General features: G+C 41.9%; 1 protein-coding gene across 3 annotated transcripts in view; it reads right to left on the bottom strand.

The window, feature by feature from the left end:
• The window catches only part of WDTC1 (WD and tetratricopeptide repeats 1), a 70,590-nt gene that overhangs the window by 17,449 nt on the left and 29,951 nt on the right, over positions 1-23,190 (bottom strand). For all 3 annotated transcript variants that reach the window (XM_044237534.1, XM_044237535.1, XM_044237533.1), the window contains exons 4-5: positions 2,805-2,851; positions 2,283-2,394 (exon numbers count right to left, since the gene is read on the bottom strand). In XM_044237534.1, coding sequence (XP_044093469.1) covers positions 2,283-2,394; positions 2,805-2,851 — 159 coding nt within the window. The remainder of the gene's footprint in view (positions 1-2,282; positions 2,395-2,804; positions 2,852-23,190) is intronic.

The raw sequence follows: 23,190 nt of genomic DNA, 5'->3' as shown, positions 1-23,190 counted from the left end.
GAGTCTGTCTGATTCTCATGTGAATACTGCCTCATGAGGACCATTTGATAACCTGAGAATTACATAACAAAGTAGGCTTAAAATGAAAAGGACTTCCAGTGTTTTAAGAAGAAAGTAGTATTTTAAGTTGGGTTCAAATATTTCTGGAGAACAATCTGGCAATAGGTAGCAAAGTAAAAGATGTTTCTATCTTTTAATCCCACACTTCCACTCTTGAGAAATTTCTATTAGGAAAAAGGGACCTGTGCAGAAATGCTCAGAGCAGCACTCCTCGTAATGACAAATACTGGAAATGGCTCAAATGTTGGGCCCTGGGGAAGGGTTGAGCATCAGGAGGAAGCATCTCCCTGCAGCTGTTACAAAGAATGAGAACCCCACCATTCAGATGAAGTTGGGAATAAAATATTCCAGATGACATGTGGTAAGAACAAAACAGCCATAAATATAGCTCTGAACAGTAATCTTTAAAAGGTGTGCGGTTCTATCACCTAGCTTTGAGAAAGAAAAATATTTGGGTATGGCGTTAGTGGACTTTTTCTCTTCTTTCTTGAGTTAAAAAAATTTAATTATCTTCTTTCTTAACTGAAAGTTCCTCCCAAACCACAACAAGGCTGAACCGGTGCTGGGGTTGGGGCATTAGTCTGCATTTAAAGAGCTCCAGTCCTACTTGACTTAAGTGTTCAGGAAAGAGCAACAATTCACTCTTCCCACACACCACTGTCTAAGGGCTCACCAGAACAAGGGCTGGATGAAACAGACGGAATTCCATCATTTTTAGAGGCAACCAGTAGTCTTTAATCCTGTCTGGAAACAGCATGTACTTCAGGCACAACAGAAGAGGGAGCTCTTGAGGCCTCACACACTGTAGTTGCCACCAGGGGGAGCTTGTGGGTTAAATAAAAATACCTGCATTGTTACTACCGGAAGAGAGAAGAATCCTTTTCTACACTTTCACAGGAGGCTGAGGGTCTGTGAATTTAATTTTGGGCCTTGCCCCAAATCTCACTATTAGTATCAAGACTACTGTCAAATTCTGGTTTTTGAACTCAACGTTTTGTGCTCTACGATGCCAAAGCTGATGGCACAGATCTCATTCCCAGATCCCACCCCACAGATTCAAATTAAACCTAATAACAATTTTCAGGGGGCAGAAAACAGTCTGTTTGCCATGCAAGAGGTGAATCAGCATTGTTCTGTCTCTAAAAACTGCAGAAAATTATCTAGGACTGGTCTCTGGAACAGAAGGTGAAAATGAGAGCTTGGGAAGAGGGCAGGGTTTAGGGAAATAAGTAGGTTCTCAGCTCTCAAATCTACCTTCTTCTTCATGTATCTTGTAATTCTTCTTGATACTAATTAGGAAAATATTTCTCAAATTAGTGAGGCTTTCCAAAGAACAGCCTCTCTCACATACATTTATTACAGAATTTCAGGGCTGGACAGGTCCTTAAAGGTCATTTCCTCCAACCTTAAACCTGTCAGGTAAGTTCCCATTGTGGAGAGTACCTCAGTGCTTGGACACTTAACAACCTTCTCAAAGGGCCCATTCTACCTTTTCCAAATTGCTCTAAGCGCTAGACCTGTCTCTCCATTAGGCCCATATTTGCTTCTGTGGACTTAAGAGCCAATAATCCCATGTCTGTTTTCTGAGATCAAAAGGAAGAAACTTCTTGTCATTTCCACCAACAGGGCTTCAGAGGTATGAAGACATTTTTAAATCCCATTCCCACCTCTCCTTAGCTCACTTTCACCAACAAATCTGTAGCTCAAATGTAGAATCGCTAAAAGTACCTACGGCAGGTGCCTTTTTACAATCATCTCATTGAACTATAATACTAAGCCTATGGAGTGCTGCTTCCCTTTTAAAATTAAAGGCCTATTTATTCATTTACTCATGAATCCAGGGGATTTTTCTAAGCTACTTTGTATTTACAGATGAGTAAAAGGGCTCAGAGAGGTCAGGTGACTTGCCTAGGTCACACAGCTTCTAAAAGGCAGATTAAGAGAGTCAAACATAGGTCTTCCTGCTATCTAAGTTCATGCTTGGAACCATACCCCACCATCACCACTCAAATAAATATAAATTCACCTGGTGCTGGCCTTGTGGCTCTAAGTGAGAAAGGAGAACATGGAAAGGAGATGGGGTTTCAGGAATCACTGTCAGATAGCTCAGATCACAAAGGTGTCTGTGACCCCAGGGGGTATGTGGAACCCAAATGGGCAAATACAACCATGTGCACAACCCAGTCATGCCTCTTACTTGCTCTATGCCTTATCCTGCTCACCTTGACAGAGAAGATATTTGCCGTGTGTCCCGTGTGCATGGAGAGCAGCTTCTTGTGGTGCAGCGGGTCCCACACAATCGTGTGCTGGTCATCGGAACCAGAGGCCAGCAAACTGCAAGCAGAATGAAGGTTTCTGATGTCTCTTCAAGTTCCTAGGCCCTACTCCCCTACCCCACCTCCCCTGTTCATAGGGAATGAAGCCACAGAGAGTGTGATGAACAGGAGATATCACGGAATTCAAGGTTATCTTGTAAACATTAGTTGAGTCTCTTCTATTTTGTCCTAAGGATTTATCATTATTCCTTAAAGGCATTAGATTATATAAAAAAAAAAACAACAAAAACCAGGGCTTGGGTGGTCATCCAATTCATTGTTCAACTGTGTGTTGATAGTGATGGACTAAACTTAAGTACACAGAAAAGTCTCTTTTCCTTAGATCTACTAAGGAGGAGGAAAGTCCCTTCTCTCAGCCTCCCCACTCCCGTCCCCAGCACCTTCTCAGATGCTCTAGCTCATACTCACTCTCCTTTCTCGTTCCACTCCAGACAGTTGACACATCCTGAGTGACCCTGGGGGAGCAAACGGAAAGGGACAAGAAGAGAGCCAGTTAAGAGATTCTCTTGGGAAATGAAACACCAAGAAGTAGAACTAAATAGGTAAACTGGCCTTTCCATCATTAGTGTTTTGCTGGTGCATGTGAATGACCAGAATTGAATTAAACTGCCTAGTATCTTACAATATATAAAGTATTTTCATAATCATGATCTCGCTTAATACTGAACACCTCAGCCTGTTTTTTTTTTTTTTTTTTTTAAGACTTTATTTATTTGAGAGAGAGAGAGAGCACAAGCAGGGGGAGCAGCAAAGGGAGAGGGAGAAGCAGGCTCCTCGTTGAGCAGGGAGCCTGATGCAGGGCTCAATCCCAGGACTGTGAGAATCACAACCTGAGCCAAAAGCAGATGCTTAGCTGCCTGAGCCACCCAGGAGCCACCACCTGAGCCTTTTAAATAAGGCCACGTTTCATTGATCCTATTTTGCAGAAACGTAAACTAAAGTTCAGACCAAGTAAGCCATGGAAGTGAGATCAAACAAACTTCTGCTCCTACCACTAACATGGGCATGTCCCCTTCCAGGGACATCCCCCTCAGCCACAGAAAATTTGCCCAGAGGAATACCTGACCCAAAGGCCGGCAATTAACTAGAAGGTTGATCTTTTGTCCATTCGGCATATAATTTAATTTGTCAGGCACCCACTGCATATCAGGTACTGTTTGGCACTGGGGATACAGCAGTATACAAAACAAAGTCCCTGATCTCCTGGAGCTTACTTCAGTAGGTGGAACCTGGTAGAGTAAGGTTATTTGGGACAGAGTCTTGAGCTTTGGGGGTCTGAATTAAGAAACATAGAGAGAGAGAGGCAGTTAGTAGCAGACACTGAAGGTGAAAGCATGCACAGAGAGGAATCATGGTAAAGCCAGAGCAATGAGGAAAGAAAACCCATAAAAAACAAGGTATCAAGTGGCAGAAGTGAGTCTTACATGGGAGAAGGAAGGAACAAGTCACCAGGCATTCCTATATACTATTGTCTGTTTTCCCACCCTCCTTCATTCCTAGCAGTACCTAGATTTTCATTTACTTAATTCCCTATTCCAAATAACACCATGTGTTTCAGTGAGTATAAACCCACTGTCCTTGCCATACTGATAGGTTTAGCAACTTAGGCCTTAGCCAAATTGGACATGGCATTCACCTGGGCACAGGAATTGGCTCAGAAATAAGCCTGTGACCCCAATCAGATGCCAGGGACACAGCTGCTGGGAGGATTCTGAAAAAGGCCTCATTCTCAGAAGAATCTATGAGAGATGCCTTTCTTCCTCAGATGCTGGGTGTATAGCTGGACACTTGGAATTGCCACACAAGGGAAACCAGCCTGAGAGTGACGTTCAACACACAGAAGACAACCCAGTCAAAGGGAATCACACAAAAATAGAGCCAGGGTGACTGACCAGAGTAACCAATACTGACGCCTACTCTACTTCTGGACTTTCAGTTAAATGAGACACTCAGTTCATTATTAAGGTCTTCTGACTTGGGTTGTTACTTGTAGCTCAATGCATGCCAACTGGTCGTTCCAGCTCAGATCCCAGTTTATGGATACTTCCTTCAAGATGCCTTTCCTGTCCTGTAAATTTGGGAAGGAGATACACCCTTCCTTGTGGGCTCCTCCTGTCACACTGGACTATGGCTCTGTGTTGACATAATTTTGTTTTTTAAAGATTTCATTTCTTGGGCACCTGGGTGGCTCAGTGGGTTAAAGCCTCTGCCTTTGGCTCAAGTCATGATCCCAGGGTCCTGGGATGGAGCCCCACATCGGGCTCCCTGCTCAGCAGGGAGCTTGCTTCACTCTCTCTCTCTGTCTGCCTCTCTGCCTACTTGTGATGTCTGCCTGTCAAATAAAATCTTTAAAATCTTAAGAAAAAAAGATTTTATTTCTTTGAGAGGGAGCATGAGAGTGGGGAAGGTCAGAGGGAGAAGGAGGCTCCCCACTGAGCAAGGAGCCTGATGCAGGACTTGATCTTGACACTCCATGATCATGACCTGAGCTGAAGGCAGTCGCCCAAACAACTGAACCATCCAGGCGCCCTCTCTGTTGACATGAATGTCCACTAGACTGAGCCTGAGAAAACAGGCTTTGTGTCTTGTATTCATCATATCCCCAAGGCCAGAAACAGAGCCTGGAACATTATCTGTTGCCTGAATGAACAAATGAGTCCAGCGGGACAAGCAGGAGGGATTGAGAAATATGAACAAATCTAATTCCCAAGAACCTGGTTAGGCTTATGATATTTTTTAAGATTTTATTTATTTAAAGGAGAGAGAGAGTGTACACCCACAAGTAGGGGGAGGAGCAGAGGCTGAGAGAGAACCAGACTCCCTGCTGAGCAGGGAGACCAATATGGGGCTCGATCCCAGGACCCTGAGATCACGACCTGAGTCAAAGGCAGAGGCTTAACTGACTGAGCTACCAGGTGTGCCCGTAACTATCTGGTTAGAAATGCTTTTCTTCTGCCTTCTCCTTCCCTCTTACCCTTTGCCCTATAAAGATTTTCATCTGGGTTGAACCACATTTCTTTCCGGGTTCTGCACTTACGTGCATTCACTCTGTTCAGACTTGTCAGACCACTTGCTGACCTGAACCTCTCTCACATTCCCATGGCACTCAGCTGAAACTCCCACACGTGGCTCTGGTCACTCTTTTTGGGTCAGAATAACTTCTGGCCTCAGCAGTTTCATTTTCCCACCAAGATGTAAATTACTGTGCCTAGGGTCGCTTCACATCACAGGCCTTCAGTAATCGCCACTTAGTGAGGGCTTACAAAGAGCAAGCACAGTGCTAGCTAACTACTTGTGGTAGGCAGAAAAATGGCCCCTGATGTCTGTGTCCTGATCCTCTGGAACTTAAGAATATGTAATGTCTGGTGGCAAAGGGGACTTTGCAGATGAGATTAAAGTTAAGCTCTTTGAAATGGGAGAGTATTCTAGGTTATCCAAGTGGTCACACTTGGATCACATGAGTCCTTAAAATCAGAGAACCTCTCCTGGCTGCAGAGAACTTGAGAGATGTAGTTGTGAAAGGGATCTGTCTTGTTATTCTGGCTTTGAAGATGGAAGAAGGGGCTTATGGGTCAAGAAATGCAGCAGCCTTTAGGAGTTGGGAATTGCAAAGGAACAGATTCTACCCTGCAGCCTCCAGGAGGAACACAGCCCTGTCAAGATCTTGCTTTTAGCGTAGTAAAACCTGGGTCAGACTTCTGATCTACAGAAATGAGATAAGAAATTTGTGTTGCTTTGAGCCACTAAGTTTGTGGTAACTTTGTATGACAGTAACAGGACACTAATACAGCACTCTATATCCATTAACCTATTTAAGAAACAGGTATCACTACTCATTTCATAGATAAGAAAAGCAATACTCAGAGAGGTTAGGTAACCTGCTGTGATATTGTAATTTATAAAAGAAATACGTATTTGGGGGCGCCTGGGTGGCTCAGTGGGTTAAAGCCTCTGCCTTCGGCTCAGGTCATGATCCCAGGGTCCTGGGACTGAGCCCCTTGTCAGGCTCCCTGCTCATGCTCTGTCACTATCTCTGTCTCTGTCTCTCTCAAATGTATAAATAAAATCTTAAAAAAAAAAAAAAAACTTTCAGTCCTACTCCCCAGAGGTCAGAGAGGAACTGGAGGTTGACTAGGTCACCAATGGCCAATATTTTAGTCAGTTATGCCTATGTACGTGAAGCCTCCAAAGAACCCCAAAAGAACTGGGTTCAGATGGCTTATGCATTAGTAAACATGTGGAGATTTGGTGAAGAGTGCACATTCCAAGAGGGTGTGGAAGCTTTGTACTCCTTCCTACATACCTTGTCCTAGGCATCTCTTCTATCTGGCTGTTCCTGAATTATATCCTTTTAGAATAAAAGGGTAATCTAGTAAGTAAAATGTTTCTGAGTTCTGTGAGCCACTCTAGCAAATTAATCAAATCCAAGGAGAAGGTTGCTGGAACCTCCAATCTATAGATGGTGAGTCAAAAGCACAGGTGACAACCTGGACTTGTGATTGGCATCTGAAGGTCGTGGTGCAAGGGGCGGGGCCATCTTAGAGGACTAAGCCCTTCACCTGTGCAATGTGATGCTATCTATCCCCAGACTGACAGTGTCAGAATTGAGTTATATTGTAGGGCACCCATTTGGTGTTGGAGAGTTGCTTGATGGTGTGTAAAAAGTACCCCCCCCCCGCCCCAATACACACTGGACCTGGCACCACTAACAGGATAGGAAGCAGGATTTTTCACTTGAGAGCCTGAGCTCTTAACTACTGTCTGAGAAATAGATGAATGTCTCTAGAATTACTGTTTATTTGTCCTCAAATCAGTAATGCCTCTCAAGTATAGAAGACAGAGGCCAAGTAGATAAACATGATACTTAGGATTAATTTTCACATGGTATAACCTAGCTTAGAGGTGGGTAAGTTGAAGAGAGTATAGAGAGAAAGCTCAAACCAGATTCTACAAAAATACAAAGAAACTATTGACAAAAAGTATTAATAAAGGACTTTATAAGTTAAAACACCTGTTTGGGAAGCTCTATTTATAAGGAATAGAGTGTTTAAGAGGAGTTATTTTGGCCCTGATAACTAAGGCTGGCTTAGATATATGGTCACATCTATAATTACATTGTAGAATACAACAGAAGAAAATATGCCTATGACGTATCAGAATTAAAATTTGAGTAAAAAATAAAGGGATAAAGCCTCAAACTTTTAAGAAAGTGAGAAGAGGGACTGGGCAGAGAAGGCTCCCTAGAGAGGAACAGACCTCTGGTGCCTCCCCGGACCCTTGGAAATACTGCTGTTTGGGGTGAGCTTTGCACATCAGGGACCTAGAGGAAACCGAAAGTGCACAGAGAGAGAACCCGCAAGAAAAGATTAAATCTCATTTACACTCCAAGTTACAACCTCTTAGTTCCTGTTTAACTTTTTAAAATATTGATTATAATTACAATTTTTGTTAAGTCCCTATAATTTGCTGAGTGGTGTGATATATGGGAGGAGGAGGAGGCAGGAAGAAGTATTTTATCCTAACACTGCTCAGAATTGTAGGTGCACAATGATGATAAAAAGCAAATGGAATTACAGTGAGTTGTATTACTGCCTTTACATTCTTTACAGACTACGTAACCCATCTAGGGGCTTATATCCTGCACTACAGCCCCCACTTTCATATGCCTCTAGTATGTAGAACACTAGCTATTACTACACATGATCTCATTATCACTCCCTTTCCACAGGTAAGACTAAGTCTAAGAGATAATTTACCTGGGGTCGCACAAATGATAAACATCAAAGTCCAGCTGGGAACCCAGGTCAATATAACTCCAAAGTTATTTCTCAGACTATGCTGGATACCTCAGATGTCATGATTATTACTGCCCTTAATTTAAAAAGAAATCTCGCTGCTACCATCACTTAAAGACTGTTTGGCAGTTTCATGTAAAGTTAAGCTTACATCTACCCTATGACCCAGAAATTCCATTCCTAGGTAATTACTTAAAAGAAATTAAAACATTTGTCCACACAAGACTGACATAAGGGCACCCGGATGGCTCAGTGGGTTAAAGCCTCTGCCTTCGGCTCAGGTCATGGTCTCAGGGTCCTGGGATCGAGCCCCACTTGGGCTCTCTGCTCAGCAGGGAGCCTGCTTCCCCCACTCCCTGCCTGACTCTCTGCCTACTTGTGATCTCTGTCTGTCAAATAAATTTAAAAAATCTTAAAAAAAATGGGGCGCCTGGGTGGCTCAGTGGGTTAAGCCGCTGCCTTCGGCTCAGGTCATGATCTCAGGGTCCTGGGATCGAGTCCCGCATCGGGCTCTCTGCTCAGCAGGGAGCCTGCCTCCCTCTCTCTCTCTCTGCCTGCCTCTCCATCTACTTGTGATTTCTCTCTGTCAAATAAATAAATAAAATCTTTAAAAAAAAATCTTAAAAAAAAGAACTGACATAAGAATATCCACAGATGCTTTATTTTTAAAAGCTCCACGAACACCCAGCTGGCTCAGTTGGTAGAAGTGTATGATTCTCCCCCCCCCAAAGATTTTATTTATTTATTTGACAGAGAGAAATCACAAGTAGATGGAGAGACAGGCAGAGAGAGAGAGAGGGAAGCAGGCTCCCTGCTGAGCAGAGAGCCCGATGCGGGACCCGATCCCAGGACCCTGAGATCATGACCTGAGCCGAAGGCAGCGGCCCAACCCAGAGCCACCCAGGCGCCCAGAAGTGTATGATTCTTGATCTTGGGTTTGTAAGGTGGAGACCATGCTGGGTATAGGAAGTACTTAAAAATAAAATCTTAGAGGGACACTTGGGTAGCTCAGTTGGTTAAGCGGCTGCCTTCAGCTCAGGTCATGATCCCAACGTTCTGGGATTGAGTCCCACATCGGGCTTCTTGCTTGGCAGGGAGCCTGCTTCTCCCTCTGCCTCTGCCTACCACTTTGCCTGTGCTCGCTCGCTCACTCTCTCTCTCTCTCTAAGAAATAAATAAAATCTTTAAAATAAATAAATAAATAAAATCTTAGGGGGAAAAAAAAAGATAAAAGCTCCAAACTGGAATTAAGCTAAACGGTCATCCATGGAAAAGGGATAAATAAGTCTCTCCACATAGTGGAATACTATGCAGCAATGAAAAGGAATGGACTATAAATACATGTAACAACATGGATGAAACTTAAAAAACATTATGCTAAGCAAGAGAAGCCAAACACATGCAAAAATATACTATCTAATTCCATTTACATTAAGTAAAGAACAGGCAAAACTAATCTTTGGAGACAAAAGCCAAAAAGTGGTTGCTCTGAGGCAGGAGGGTTGACTGGAAAGGGTACCACAAGAACTTTCTATGGTGATGGAAGTACTTTCCAATTTGTTGCAGACAGTAGTTATACAAGTGTCAAAAATCACCTAACTCATACCTCAATAAAGAGAGAAAAAAGGTGGTAATAATAATAATAATAGCAATAGTAACAGTTGATATATATTGGACACTATCTCACCATGTACCAGGGACATTACTGTGCCCTTCACATACACTTTTATTTTTATTTATTTTTTAAAGATTTTTATGTACTTCTTTAAGAGAGAGAGCACAAGTGGTGGGGGGCATGGGGGCAGAAAGAGAGGGAGAGGGAAAAGCAGGCTCCCTGCTGAGCAGAGTCCAATATGGGGCTCAATGCCAGGACCCTAGGATCATGACCCAAGCTGAAGCAGATGCTTAACTGACTGAGCCACAAGGCGCCCATATATATATGCTTTTAGTTAATCTTTACAACTGTCTTATGATGGAAGCATCATTATTTTCATTTTTCTGATGAGGAAATTGTGTAAATAGTGCAGCCGCATACTGTGTAAATAGTATAGCCAGATTATGAACCCATGTCTGACAGGTTCCGAACTTGGCTGTTAACCATGATGTCAGATTGCCTTTTTAAAGATTTTATTTATTTATTTGACAGACAGAGATCACAAGTAGGCAGAGAGGCAGGCAGAGAGAGAAGAGAAAGCAGGCTCCCTGCTGAGCAGAGAGCCCGATGCGGGGCTCGATTCCAGGACCCCGGGATCATGACCCGAGCCGAAAGCAGAGGCTTTAACCCACTGAGCCACCCAGGCGCCCCTCAGATTGCCTTTTTAAATTCTGAGCTGTCTCTCCTAAAACTTAAATGCTATGTGCCTGCAAGTATTGTGTGGGCTCAGAGAGACATGACTGAGTCAGACAGACACATCTGTCCTCACAGAACTGATGAGGTTTTGTTTTCTCCTTTTTTCTAAACATGCAACATTAGCCTTTGCGTATGTTATTATAATCACATAAACACCACTTCAAATGGCTAAGGAATATTCCTCCAAAGGTTAAACCATATCTACCTCTACCTTAGTGTTGTACATATAAGTTAGTTGCAAATTTGGTGAGTTGATGTACTTTTAAAAAATATTTTATTTATTTATTTGACAGAAAGGGGGGGAACAGCACAAGCAGGGGGAGCAGTAGGCAGAGGGAGAAGCAGGCTCCCCACTGAGCAAGGAGCCCAACTCGGGACTTGATCCCAGGATCCTGGGGCTCATGACCTGAGCTGAAGGGAGATGCCTAACTGACTGGGTCACCCAGGTGTCCCGAGTTGATGTATTTTAAAGTTCTAGTGGGAAAAGGGCATTTACAGGTGACTGGTCAGCCCAGACTAGGACTAATGTCATGGTTTTGTTTTGGTTTTGTGTGTGTTTTGGCATTTGACTGGAAATATATAAAATCCGTGTGTGTCTTTTTTAACATTTTTTTTTAAAAGATTTTATTTATTTATTTGTCAGAGACAGAGGGAGAGAGAGTGAGTGAGCACAGGCAGACAGAGAGGCAGGCAGAGGCAGAGGGAGAAGCAGGCTCCCCGCCGAGCAAGGAGCCCAATGCGGGACTCGATCCCAGAACCCTGGGATCATGACCTGAGCCGAAGGCAGCGGCTTAACCCACTGAGCCACTCAGGCGTCCCCCATGTGTGTCTTTTTTAAAGATTTATTTATTAACTGAGAGAGAGAGAGAAAGGGAGAGAGGGAGGAGGGGTGTATAGAGAGAGAGAGAGAGAATCTCTCTCTTGGGAGAAAGTCCCAGTGGACTCCCTGCTGAGCAATGCAGTGGGATGTGGCGCTCAATGTCATGACTGTAAGATCATGACCTGAGCTGAAATCAAGAGTCAGACACTCAACTGACTGAGCCCCCCAGGGACCCCTATAAAACCTGTGTTGTAATGCTAAGTATCACCTGTGCTAATCAAGGGCCTGATAAGCAGTAATGGTGTGGAAAACTATTAGAATGGGAAACATTATTAACAAATGCAAGTTAGTAGGGGCACCTGGGTGGCTCAGTCAGTTAAGCATCTGACTCTTCATTTTGACTCAGGTCATGATTTCAGGGTCATGATACTGAGTCCCATGTCAAGCGCCACACTCAGCATGGAGTCTGCTTGTCTCTCTCCCTCTTCCCCCATTTGTGTGTGCATTCTCTCTCAAATCAATCAATCAATAAAATCTTTGGGGCCCTGGGTGGCTCAGTGGGTTAAAGCCTCTGCCTTCAGCTCAGGTCATGATCCCAGGGTCCTGGGACTGAGCCCCACAGTGGATCGAGGACCTACATATAAGATCTAAAAAGTATAAAGTCCTGGGATTGAGCCCCACATCAGGCTCTTTGCTCCACAAAGAGCCTGCTTCCTCCTCTCTCTCTGCCTACTTGTGATCTCTATCAAATAAAAAAATAAATTAAAAATAAATAAATAAATAAATAATCTTTGAAAATAAATAAGTACAAGTTAGTAGACAGCAATCTATTAAAATATGGGATCCACAGGGGAAAAATAATAAAAGTCATTCATTTCTAGAGGAAAAAAAATAGGAACCATTTTATAAGGGAGTAAGAAAAAAAGAAGAGAGGCAAAGAGCTGGGAAGTCTACAAATCAGTGTATATCCTGGTATAACAAAAGGGTCTAGAGAGCCTTTTGTCTTAATTTATTTTTTACAAGCAGCAAGCCTAGGCTGGTTAGTGACAATCAGAATTGTACAGTAAAAAGAGATGTCAGGGTTCAACTCTGGCTTGGCCTCTTCCAAGGTCTAGAAGTAGTCACGTAAGATTCCCAAAACTGGGATGCCTGGGTGGCTCACTGGGTTAAGCATCTGCCTTTCGCTCAGGCCATGATCCCAGAGTCCTGGGGCTGAGTCCCACATTGGGCTCATTGCTCATCAGGGAGCTTGCTTCTCCCTCTGCCTGCCACTCCCCCTGCTTCTTTCTGCTCTCTCTCTGACAAATAAATAAAATTTAAAAAAAATAAAGAAATGGGGCCCCTGGGTGGCTCAGTGGGTTAAAACTTCTGCCTTCGGCTCAGACCATGATCCCAGGGTCCTGGGATGGAGCCCCGCATCGGGCTCTCTGCTCGGTAGGGAGCCTGCTTCCTCCTCTCTCTCCCTCTGCCTGCCTCTCTGCCTACTTGTGATCTCTGTCTGTCAAATAAATAAACAAATAATCTTTAAAAAATTAAAAAAACAAAAAACAAAAAATACCCAAAACAAAGATTCTCCAAACCTTATTTTTCATTTAGAAATGGAGATGATGATAATGTAAACTTGACAAGATCACTGTGAAGATCAAATGCAGTAAAGTAATAATATATGCAAGCACACTTTGGTAAACCCTGCCCCTATCCCTGGAACTAGTCCTCACATATACTCTCTGATATACCTGGTATATCTGTGTGTATCTTCCAGATCCTGCTCTTTTTTTTTTTTTTTTTAAAGATTTTATTTATTTATTTGACAGAGATCACAAGCACACAGAGAGAGAGGAAGGGAAGCAGGCTCCCTGCCGAGCAGAGAGCCGACGCCGGGAGGATCCCAGAACCCTGGGATCATGACCTGAGCCGAAGGCAGAGGCCTTAACCCACTGAGCTACCCAGGTGCCCCCCAGATCCTGCTCTTAAAGACCCCTCTGACATGGCTAGGATACTCAGAAAGGATACACATCTTGAACAACTGGATTCCTTCCTATTTACTTACTTTTCCAAAAGGGTTATTTTCTGCAGCTATTAAATTGCTACCTTAAGCTATGACCAAACAGAAAATTCATTTATTTAATACCCCTTATATATAAAGTACTGGGGAAAAAAAGGAATAAATAGCAGGATACACAAAAACAGGTCCATGTCCATGGCAACATGAGTCAAAGTTCTATCATAGTGAAAAAGAGATATACCAAAAAACCTAGGAAAAGACAGGAATATCCAGCTTTAGGAACAAGCTTAAAGATCTTTGAGGACAAAAAAAAAAAAAGATCTTTGAGGACACTGGCTTGCATATCCACATGTGAAAGAGTGAAGTTGGATTCCTACATCACATCATATATAAAAAATAATGCAAAATGGATCAAGGACCAAATATAAGATCTAAAAATATGAAACTTAGAAATAAACCTGGGTATAAATTTTTGTGACCTTGGATTAAGCAATGGTTTCTGCCCCCCCTCTTTTTTTGGTGGTGGGGCTATAACTGATGATTAATGGTTTCTTAAACATATAAATCATATATATGATAAGTGTCTAGTATCCAGGAGTATAAAGAATTTTTACAGCTCAGCAATAAAAAGACAAAAAAACTCAATTAAAAAATGGTTAAAGAGAGGAGCACATGGGTGGCTCAGTGGGTTAAGCCTCTGCCTTCAGCTCAGTCATGATCTCAGGGTCCTGGGATCGAGCCCTACATCAGGCTCTCTGCTCAGCGGGAAGGCTGCTTCTCTCTCTCCCACTCCCCCTGCTTCTGTTCCCTCTCTCACAGTGTCTCTGTCAAATAAATAAATAAAATCTTTAAAAAATAAATGGTTAAAGAAGGGGTGCCGGAGTGGCGCAGTTGGTTAAGCATCTGATTCTTGGTCACAGCTCAGGTCTCAATGTCAGGGTGGAGTTCAGGCTCTGCATTGGGCTCCACAATGCACATGGAGCCTACTTTAAAAAAAAAAAGAAAGAAAGAAAGGATAAAGGATCTAAATAGATATTTCTCCACATGAAATATACAATGGCCAATAAGAACATGAAAAGATGCTCAAGGGGCACCTGGTGGTTCAGCGGGTTAAGCATCTGCCTTTGGCTCAGGTCATGATTCCAGGGTCCTGGGACTGAGCCCCACAGTGGATCAAGGACCTACATATAAGATCTAAAAAGTATAAAACTCTAAGAAGGAAACATGGGTAGGGGCGCCTGGGTGGCTCAGTGGGTTAAGCCGCTGCCTTCGGCTCAGGTCATGATCTCAGGGTCCTGGGATCGAGTCCCGCATCAGGCTCTCTGCTCAGCAGGGAGCCTGCTTCCTCCTCTCTCTCTCTGCCTGCCTCTCTGCCTATTTGTGATCTCTCTCTGTCAAATAAATAAATAAACTCTTTAAAAAAATTTTTTTTTCCAAAAAAAAAAAAAAAAAGAAGGAAACATGGGTATAAATCTTTGTGACCTTGGATTAGGCAAAAGTTTTTTTGTCACCCACCCTTTTTTTGGTAGTGCAGCTACAACTGATGGTTAATGGTTTCTTTTTAAAATTATTTTTATTAACATATAATGTATTATTTGCCCCAGGGGTACAGGTATGTGAATCATCAGGCTTACACATTTCACAGCACCCACCATAGCACATACCCTCTCCAATGTCCACAACCAAGCACCCTCTTCCTCCCTCTCCCCCCAGTGACCCTCAGTTTGTTTTGTGAGATTAAGAGTCTCTTATGGTTTGTCTCCCTCCTGATCCCATCTTGTTTCATTTTTTCATTCCCTACCTCCCAAGCCCCCGCCCTGCCTCTCAAATTCCTCATATCAGGGAGATCATAGGATAATTGTCTTTCTCTGATTGACTTATTTTGCTCAGCATAATACCCTCTAGTTTCATCCACGTAGTTGTAAATGGCAAGATATAATTTCTTTTGATGGCTGCATGGTATTCCACTGTATGTACGAATGTATATATATGTATGTATCTCCACATTTTCTTTATCTATTCATCTGTTGATGGACATTAAGGTTCTTTCCATAGTTTGGCTACTGTGGACATTGCTGCTATAAATATTTGGGTGTACTTGTCCCTTCGGATCACTATATTTGTATCTTTAGGGTAAATACCCAGTAGTGTGATTGCTGGGTTGTAAGGTAGCTCTATTTTCAACTTTTTGAGGATCCTCCATACTGTTTTCCAGAGTGGCTGCACCAGCTTGCATTCCCACCAAGACTGTAGGAGGGTTCCCCTTTCTCCGCATCCTCACCAGCATCTGTCATTTCCTGACTTGTTAATTTTAGCTATTCTGACTGGTATGAGGTGGTAGATGATTAATGGTTTCTTAAACACGACACCAAAAGCACAAGTGATAAATGGAAACAAATAACTTAGGCTTCATTAAAAATAAAAACTTCTGGACGCCTGGGTGGCTCAGTGGGTTAAGCCGCTGCCTTCGGCTCAGGTCATATCTCAGGGTCCTGGGATCGAGTCCCGCATCCGGCTCTCTGCTCAGCAGGGAGCCTGCTTCCTCCTCTCTCTCTCTCTGCCTGCCTCTCTGCCTACTTGTAATCTCTCTCTGTCAAATAAAAAAATAAAATCTTTAAAAAAAATAAAATAAAATAAAATAAAAACTTCTGTGTCAAAGGTGCTATCAAGTAAGTGAAAAGACAATCCACAAAATGGGAGAAAACCATTTAAAATCATGCACGTGAGGATATGGAGAAACTAAAACCATCATACATTTTTCCTGGGGAAGTAAAATGGTGCTGCCACTTTGAAAAATAGTTTGGCAGTTGCTCAAAAAATTGAACATAAAAACAAACAAAAAACATATGATCCAGCAATTCCACCCTTAGGTATATACCTAAGGGAACTGAACATGTATGACCACACAAAAGCTTGTCCACAATGTTCACAGCAGCATTATTCATAGCTAAAAGATGGAAATAACCCAAATGTCCACCAACAACGAATGGATAAACAAAATGTGGTATATCCATATAACGGAATGCTATTTGGCTATAAAAAAGAATGAAGGACTGATTCATGCTATAACATGGATGAATCTTGAAGAAGTCATGCTAAGTAAAAGAAGCCAGATACAAAAAAGCCAGGTATTGTATGATTCCATTTTTATGAGATGTCTAGAATAGGAAAATCCACAGAGACAAAAAGTAGACTAGTGGCTGCCAGAGATAGGGAGTAACTACTAATATGGATAAAGGGTTTCCTCTGGGGACAACAAAAATGTCTAGAATTAGATAGTGGTGACAGCTGCACAATTTTGTGACTATACTAAAAACCACACTGAATTGTACACTTGAATAAAATAAAAAATAAACTAAAAACAAGGTAACAAACTGGTGGCAGGCGGGATTTGGCCCCCAGACCATACTTTCCTGAACCCTGATCTAAAGGATATTCCTTGAAATCTCTTCCAAAGTCAGGTCTCGGGGCACCTGGCTGGCTCAATGGGTTAAAGCCTCTGCCTTCGGCTTGGGTCACGGTCCCAGGACTCTGGGATCTAGCCCCGCATCGAGCTCTCTGCTCAGCGGGGAGTCTGCTTCCCTTCCTCTCTCTCTGCCTGCCTCTCTCCCTACTTGTAATCTCTGTCAAATAAACAAATAAAATCCTTAAAAAAAAAGTCAGGTCCATCTTTTTCTTTGTGGGTGACTATTTAATAAACTTCTCTATAAGGTATTATTAAAAAAACACTCTGACAAGTCTTTATTAGTGTAAGGTTATACTCTGATAAAACTTCCATGGTCTACTAACTGTATTCAAAAAGAAAACCAATCTAGTTTGATATTACTTGTTTCTAGTGAATTTATGCTCAAATTATGTATGAAACAAAACAGGAACAAAAAAGCAATCAAGCCAGATTGTGAAGGTGAGAAATGTAATTTTGCAACGTACTGGAAAATATTAAGAAAACTAGTATGGCAAGAGAATGAATCCACCAAGCCAAGAACTATTTGTTAATCAATGAACTAACTAACTAACAATTCATTGATTAAAGTAAGCTCTACACCCAGTGTGGGGCTTGACCTCACAATGCAGAGATCGAGAACTGCATGCTGAACCAGCCAGGTGCTGATAAACCCTTTCTAAAAAGTAGACACATGGTTGAGGTAGAAAGAATTATAAACTATGGGGCCAGACAGAATCTTATTAATCTTATTATTAATATATTAATTATATATATATATTATTAATCTTATTTTTTAAAGATTTTATTTATTTATCAGAGAAAGAGAGAGGGAGAGAGCGAGCGAGCACAGGCAGACAGAATGGCAGACAGAAGGAGAAGCAGCTCCCTGCTGAGCAAAGAGCCTGATGTGGGACTCGATCCCAGGACACTGGGATGATGACCCGAGCCGAAGGCAGCTGCTTAACCAACTGAGCCACCCAGGCGTCCCTTATTAATCTTATTTTTATCACTTATGTGACCTTAGAAATGCTCAATTTTATTCTCCTTATTTGTGAAGTGAGATTCCTTTCCTCTCCCTCTCTCTACCATGTGTGGAACATTGTGCCAAGAAATTCCACAAGTAAAAGAAATAGAATGGATCAAAATGTGGACAAAACTTTAAAGTGTCCTTGGAAGGGGCGCCTGGGTGGCTCAGTGGATTAAGCTGCTGCCTTCAGCTTAGGTCATGATCTCAGGGTCCTAAGATCGAGCCCCGCATCGGGCTCTCTGCTCAGCAGGAAGCCTGCTTCCTCCTCTCTCTCTGCCTGACTCTCTGCCTACTTGTGATTGTTCTTTCTCTGTCAAATAAATAAATAAAATCTTTAAAAAAAAAAAGTGTCCTTGGAAGATCCTGGTGATGCAACCAAAAAAGAAAGTGCCTCCCCCAAAAGTGAGGATTGCAGGCTACAAACTGGAATCTAAGGATATTTGGCTCCTGTCCGGTTCTGACATTAAAACTCACTGAGACAAGATGAGCTAGCACATGTAACTAAAGCGGGATGTGGAATGCTGAGCAAAGATGTCCATGGAAAATATATACCAAAACATCATAGATTTAATCCTAATTAGTATTAAATTTAAATCCTATAATATCAACTTCCTTTCTGCCTCTCTTACTCAGTTGCTGCCAATATACCAGTTCTTTACATACACATATAAGATTTTATCTATTTATTTGAAAGAGAGAGAGAGAGAGAGAGAGAAAGCACAAGAAGAGGGGAACAGCAGAGGGAGAGGGAGAAGAAGGCCCCCCACTAAGCAGGGAGCCAGACTTGATCCCAGGACCCTAAGATCATCACCTGAACCACAGGCAGACTGACTGAGCCCCCCAGGGCGCCCCTAAAGTTTATCTTTATTTTTTTTAAAAAAGATTTTATTTATTTATTTATTTGACAGAGAGAGATTACAAGTAGGCAGAGAGGCAGGCAGAGAGAGAAGGAGGAGGAAGCAGGCTCCCTGCTGAGCAGAGAGCCCGATGTGGGACTCGATCCCAGGACCCTGAGATCATGACCTGAGCCGAAGGCAGCGGCTTAACCCACTGAGCCACCCAGGCGCCCTAAAGTTTATCTTTAGAATACATATACTCGAAGAATATATATAGTCAAAGTACTGTGTTAAAAAATTACTTGGGGGCGCCTGGGTGGCTCAGAGGGTTAAGTCGCTGCCTTCGGCTCAGGTCATGATCTCAGGGTCATGGGATCGAGTCCCACATCGGGCTCTCTGCTCAGCAGGGAGCCTGCTTCCTCCTCCTTCTCTCTCTGCCTGCCTCTCTGCCTACTTGTAATCTCTCTCTGTCAAATAAATAAATAAATAAAATCTTTTTTAAAAAAAATAAAAAAAAAAATTACTTGGGTTAGTTGGCATTGCTCTCCCCATCGTTGTTTTTATTTACTTTTTGAATGTGCGAACCTTAACGTGGTTCTAAAAGTAAAAACTCTACAGAAAGGTCCAGAAAAAGGTTACTCCCTTTTTTCAACCTCTCCACCCCTATATCTTCCATCCACTAGAGGGTAACCCATTTCATTAGTTTCTGCTTAACCATTCTGTGTTTGTGTTTGCAAAAATATGCAGGTAACTATATAAATTCTTATACCAAAATCAGCAAAAATTATATTAAAATAGCCTTTAAACATATGGAATAGATATTCAATTTCACTCATAAGAGAAATATAACTTAAAACTACATTGAGATACTATTTTTCACCTGTTAGAATGGTAAAAAAAATTCCAAAGCTTAACCACACAGTCTATTATTGAATCTATTCCTTCTCCACAGAGAAGCAGGCACTCTCCTGCATTACAACTGGGAAAACAAAATGGTGCAACTCCCATGGAGGAAAATTTGGTAATGTCTAACAAAATCATATATGCATTTACCCTTTGGTCAGTACTTCTACTTTCAGGTTTTTACCCTAAAGATACACCTCCAGCAATACTAAAATACTTACACGTAAGGTTAGTCATCATGGTATTGTTGTAGTTGTAACTATTAGAAACAACCCTAAGAGTCCATACAGGGGATATTCACTGAATAAATCTGGGCTCATCTACATAATACAATATTATGCAGCTATGAAGAAGAACTCTATGCACTGATACAGGTGATTTCCAAGATAGCTTGGCAAGTGAAAAGAGTGTGTGTGTATATATACATATATACAATCTTAAGTCATGCCTCACTGATTTTTCATCCTCAAAAAATCCCCCAAGTCCAGGGGCGCCTAGGTGGCTCAGTAAGTTAAGCTGTTGCCTTCGGCTCAGGTCATGATCTCAGGGTCCTGGGATTAAGTCCCGCATCGGGCTCTCTGCTCGGTGGGGAGCCTGCTTCCCTCTTCCTCTCTGCCTGCCTCTCTGTCTACTGTGATCCTTCTCTGTCAAATAAATAAATAAAATCTTTAAAAAAAAAATCCTCCAAGTCCAGCCAACCCCTTTATTTTCTTTACATGCTGCATCATGTCTTTATTTCCCTTTCTATTCCCCTAAGAATCCATGATTCATTACTAAAATCATTCTCTTGCAACATTCATTTGACAAACCTCCAACCCTGAATGATACTCTAGTTCTCCTGTATCTTTAAGTTTCCCTTTCTCCACTAATTCCTTCCCCTTGGAATTAAAAAAGCACAAGTTCCTCTAATCTAGAAAAGTACTTCTTTGATGCCAAGTCTGCATCTAGCTATGGCCTTCCATTTCTATTCCCCTTTGTAGCCAGACCAAAAGAGTAGCCTATACTCAGTATTTTCACTTCCTTACTTCCCAGTAATTCCTCAATCCACTTCTATCATCTATACCACACACCACAAAAATGGCTCTTGCCAAGGTTACATTGTAGCTTCCTTGCCCTAAATCAACGGACATTTCTTTTTTTTTTTTTTCCCCAATCAATGGACATTTCTTAATCCTTATCTCACTTGGACCCTGGCAGTATTTGATACTTCCACCTCAATACAACTTTCTTCTGGGTTCTGTGACATCACCATCTCTCTCTGTTTTCCTTCCTACTCCTCTAGTTACTCTTTCTTGGTACCCTTTGCATATTCTTTGTTCACATGGCCCTTATGTTGGTCTTCTTTATGTCTCTATCCAAGGCTTTTTCCCTCCACTCTGCCTATTCCGCAGAGGTGATTACAACTTTTCCATTGTTCCAATCTCTATGATGTTCCCTGCTCCCACATCAACATCTCCAAAGTGTACCTGTATCTTAGGCTCAGAGTCAAGTATTCCAACTACCTATCCAGAAAGCACTAGATAATGTACAACATACAGCTCCAGAGCATCCATACTGAGCTTGTTATCTTCCCCCCAAACCTATTCCTTTTTCCAGTGCTTCCTTAACCTAGTAAATGATACTATCATTTACTCTGCCAGTCAAGTCAGAAACTTGACCTTCACCCTTGACTCCTCTTTCCTAACTTTTCACATCAAGTCACCAAGAATTCTGTTTATTCTATCTCTTAAATGTTTTGCAAATTCACTGACTTCTCTCTATCCAAATTACCATTATCTAGGGTCAGGTTATTTAACACCTCTTCCTGAATCACAGCCACAGTCCCTTAAACTGGTCTGGCTATATTTAATTATTAATTGTTATTAATTTTAAAGGTTGACTTATTTATTTGATAGAGAGAGAGTGCATGAGCAGAGGGAGGGCTAGAGGGAGAGGAGAAAGCACTGTGATGGACCCCATGAGATCAATCCCACAGCCCATGAGAACAAGACCTGAGCAGAAAACAAGAGTAAGACGCTTAGCCAACTGAGCCACCCAGGAGCCCCTAGTCTGGCTATATTTAAACCTGGGCAATCTTCATTTTGAAGCCAAGATAATTTTTTTTTTTTTTGCCAAGATAATTTTAAAGCTTAATTCTGATCATTTGCTCCTACTGTAAAAACTATTCAATGGCTCTCCACTGACCTCAGGATAAAGTCCATGTCTTCAACATATTTTACAATGTCTTATTAGGAGCATTTCACCCACACTCATCTCACCAACCTCATCTGTCATCCTTCTCCCACTTGTATTTTGTGACTGCCTGTTCTCCTGGACTGAGTACCCTCTACTCTCTCTCGCATCACTCATAACCCCAACCTAGCACTTTTTCTCTCCCTACCAATCCCCAAATCTAGCTCCTCCCATCCAGCTCTCAGGCATCAATGTGGACTACATTTCTTTTAGGAAACTAAGCTGTGATTTCTCCAGCCCATCAAGTTTCACCCATTTGTGAAATTTCTCAGAATAATGGGGGACACATAGAGGAATAGAGACTGGGGTTGGGGAGAGAACATTTGTTGAGCAGTGCTCTAAGAATGAAGGAATGTAAAAAATGTACAATTTAGTACAAACTCCATGAAAGATAATTTTGTTTTTTAAGATTTTATTTAACAAAGAGAGGGAACACAAGCAGGGGGAGGGCACAGGGAGAAGGAGAAGCAGAAGCAGGCTCGCTGAGGGACTCAATCCCAGGACGCTGGGATCATGACCTAAGCCCAAGGCAGATGCTTAACTACGTGAACCACCCAGGTGCTCATGAAAGGTAATTTTGATAATAATTATCCAAAAATCACAGATATGTGTACCCTCTGACCTACTAATTCCACTCATAGGTTTTTATCCTATAGACACCAATATGTGCCAGTGATACTGTAAGCAATAACGTATGTACAAAAGACTGTAGTTAATCTACATGTCTGCCAACAGGAACAGTGTTTAAATGAATTACTCTGAAGCCATGAAAGAATTAGAAATTAGAAATATCTTTATGTACTGATATACTAAAATCATAAAACATTTTTAAAATAAAAAACTTAAGGTACAAAGCAGTAAACATGTTATGCTAACATTTGTGAGAAAGGGTGAGAACGCATAAAATTCCTCTGGAATGATACTAAAACTGACTAGTTGATTCCAGGGAAGTAAATTAGGTGGCTGGGAAAGAATGGGAAGGAGATGATCTTTTAAACTTTTAAAATTACAACTATATGAATGTTTACCTAATCAAAAATAAGTAAATAAAAAAGGAAAGGACCTAATAGTCAGATGCTAGGTTGAAGGAAAAAAGTATTTAAGAAGCATCATTCATGTCATCCACCCAAACCTCCAGGTCAAAGAAGAAATGCTAATGCTAAGTACTGTGTTAAGTACTCTGATTTTTTATTACAGTACAATGAGCAGTTTTGAACATTATTTAGTTTAAACATTTTTAAGTGCCAAGATCTGAGAGTATTTTTTTTTAAAGATTTTATTTATTTATTTGGCAGACAGAGATCACAGTAGGCAGAGAGGCAGTCAGAGAGAGAGGGGAAGCAGGCTCCCCGCTGAGCAGAGAGCCCGATGCGGGGCTCGA

The sequence above is a fragment of the Neovison vison genome, chromosome 2 (genome assembly GCF_020171115.1).
Source record: "Neovison vison isolate M4711 chromosome 2, ASM_NN_V1, whole genome shotgun sequence".
NCBI classification, from domain to species: Eukaryota; Metazoa; Chordata; class Mammalia; order Carnivora; family Mustelidae; genus Neogale; species Neogale vison.
The sequence above is the reverse complement of the archived record's forward strand: the minus strand, read 5'-3'. Positions and strand labels throughout refer to the sequence as shown.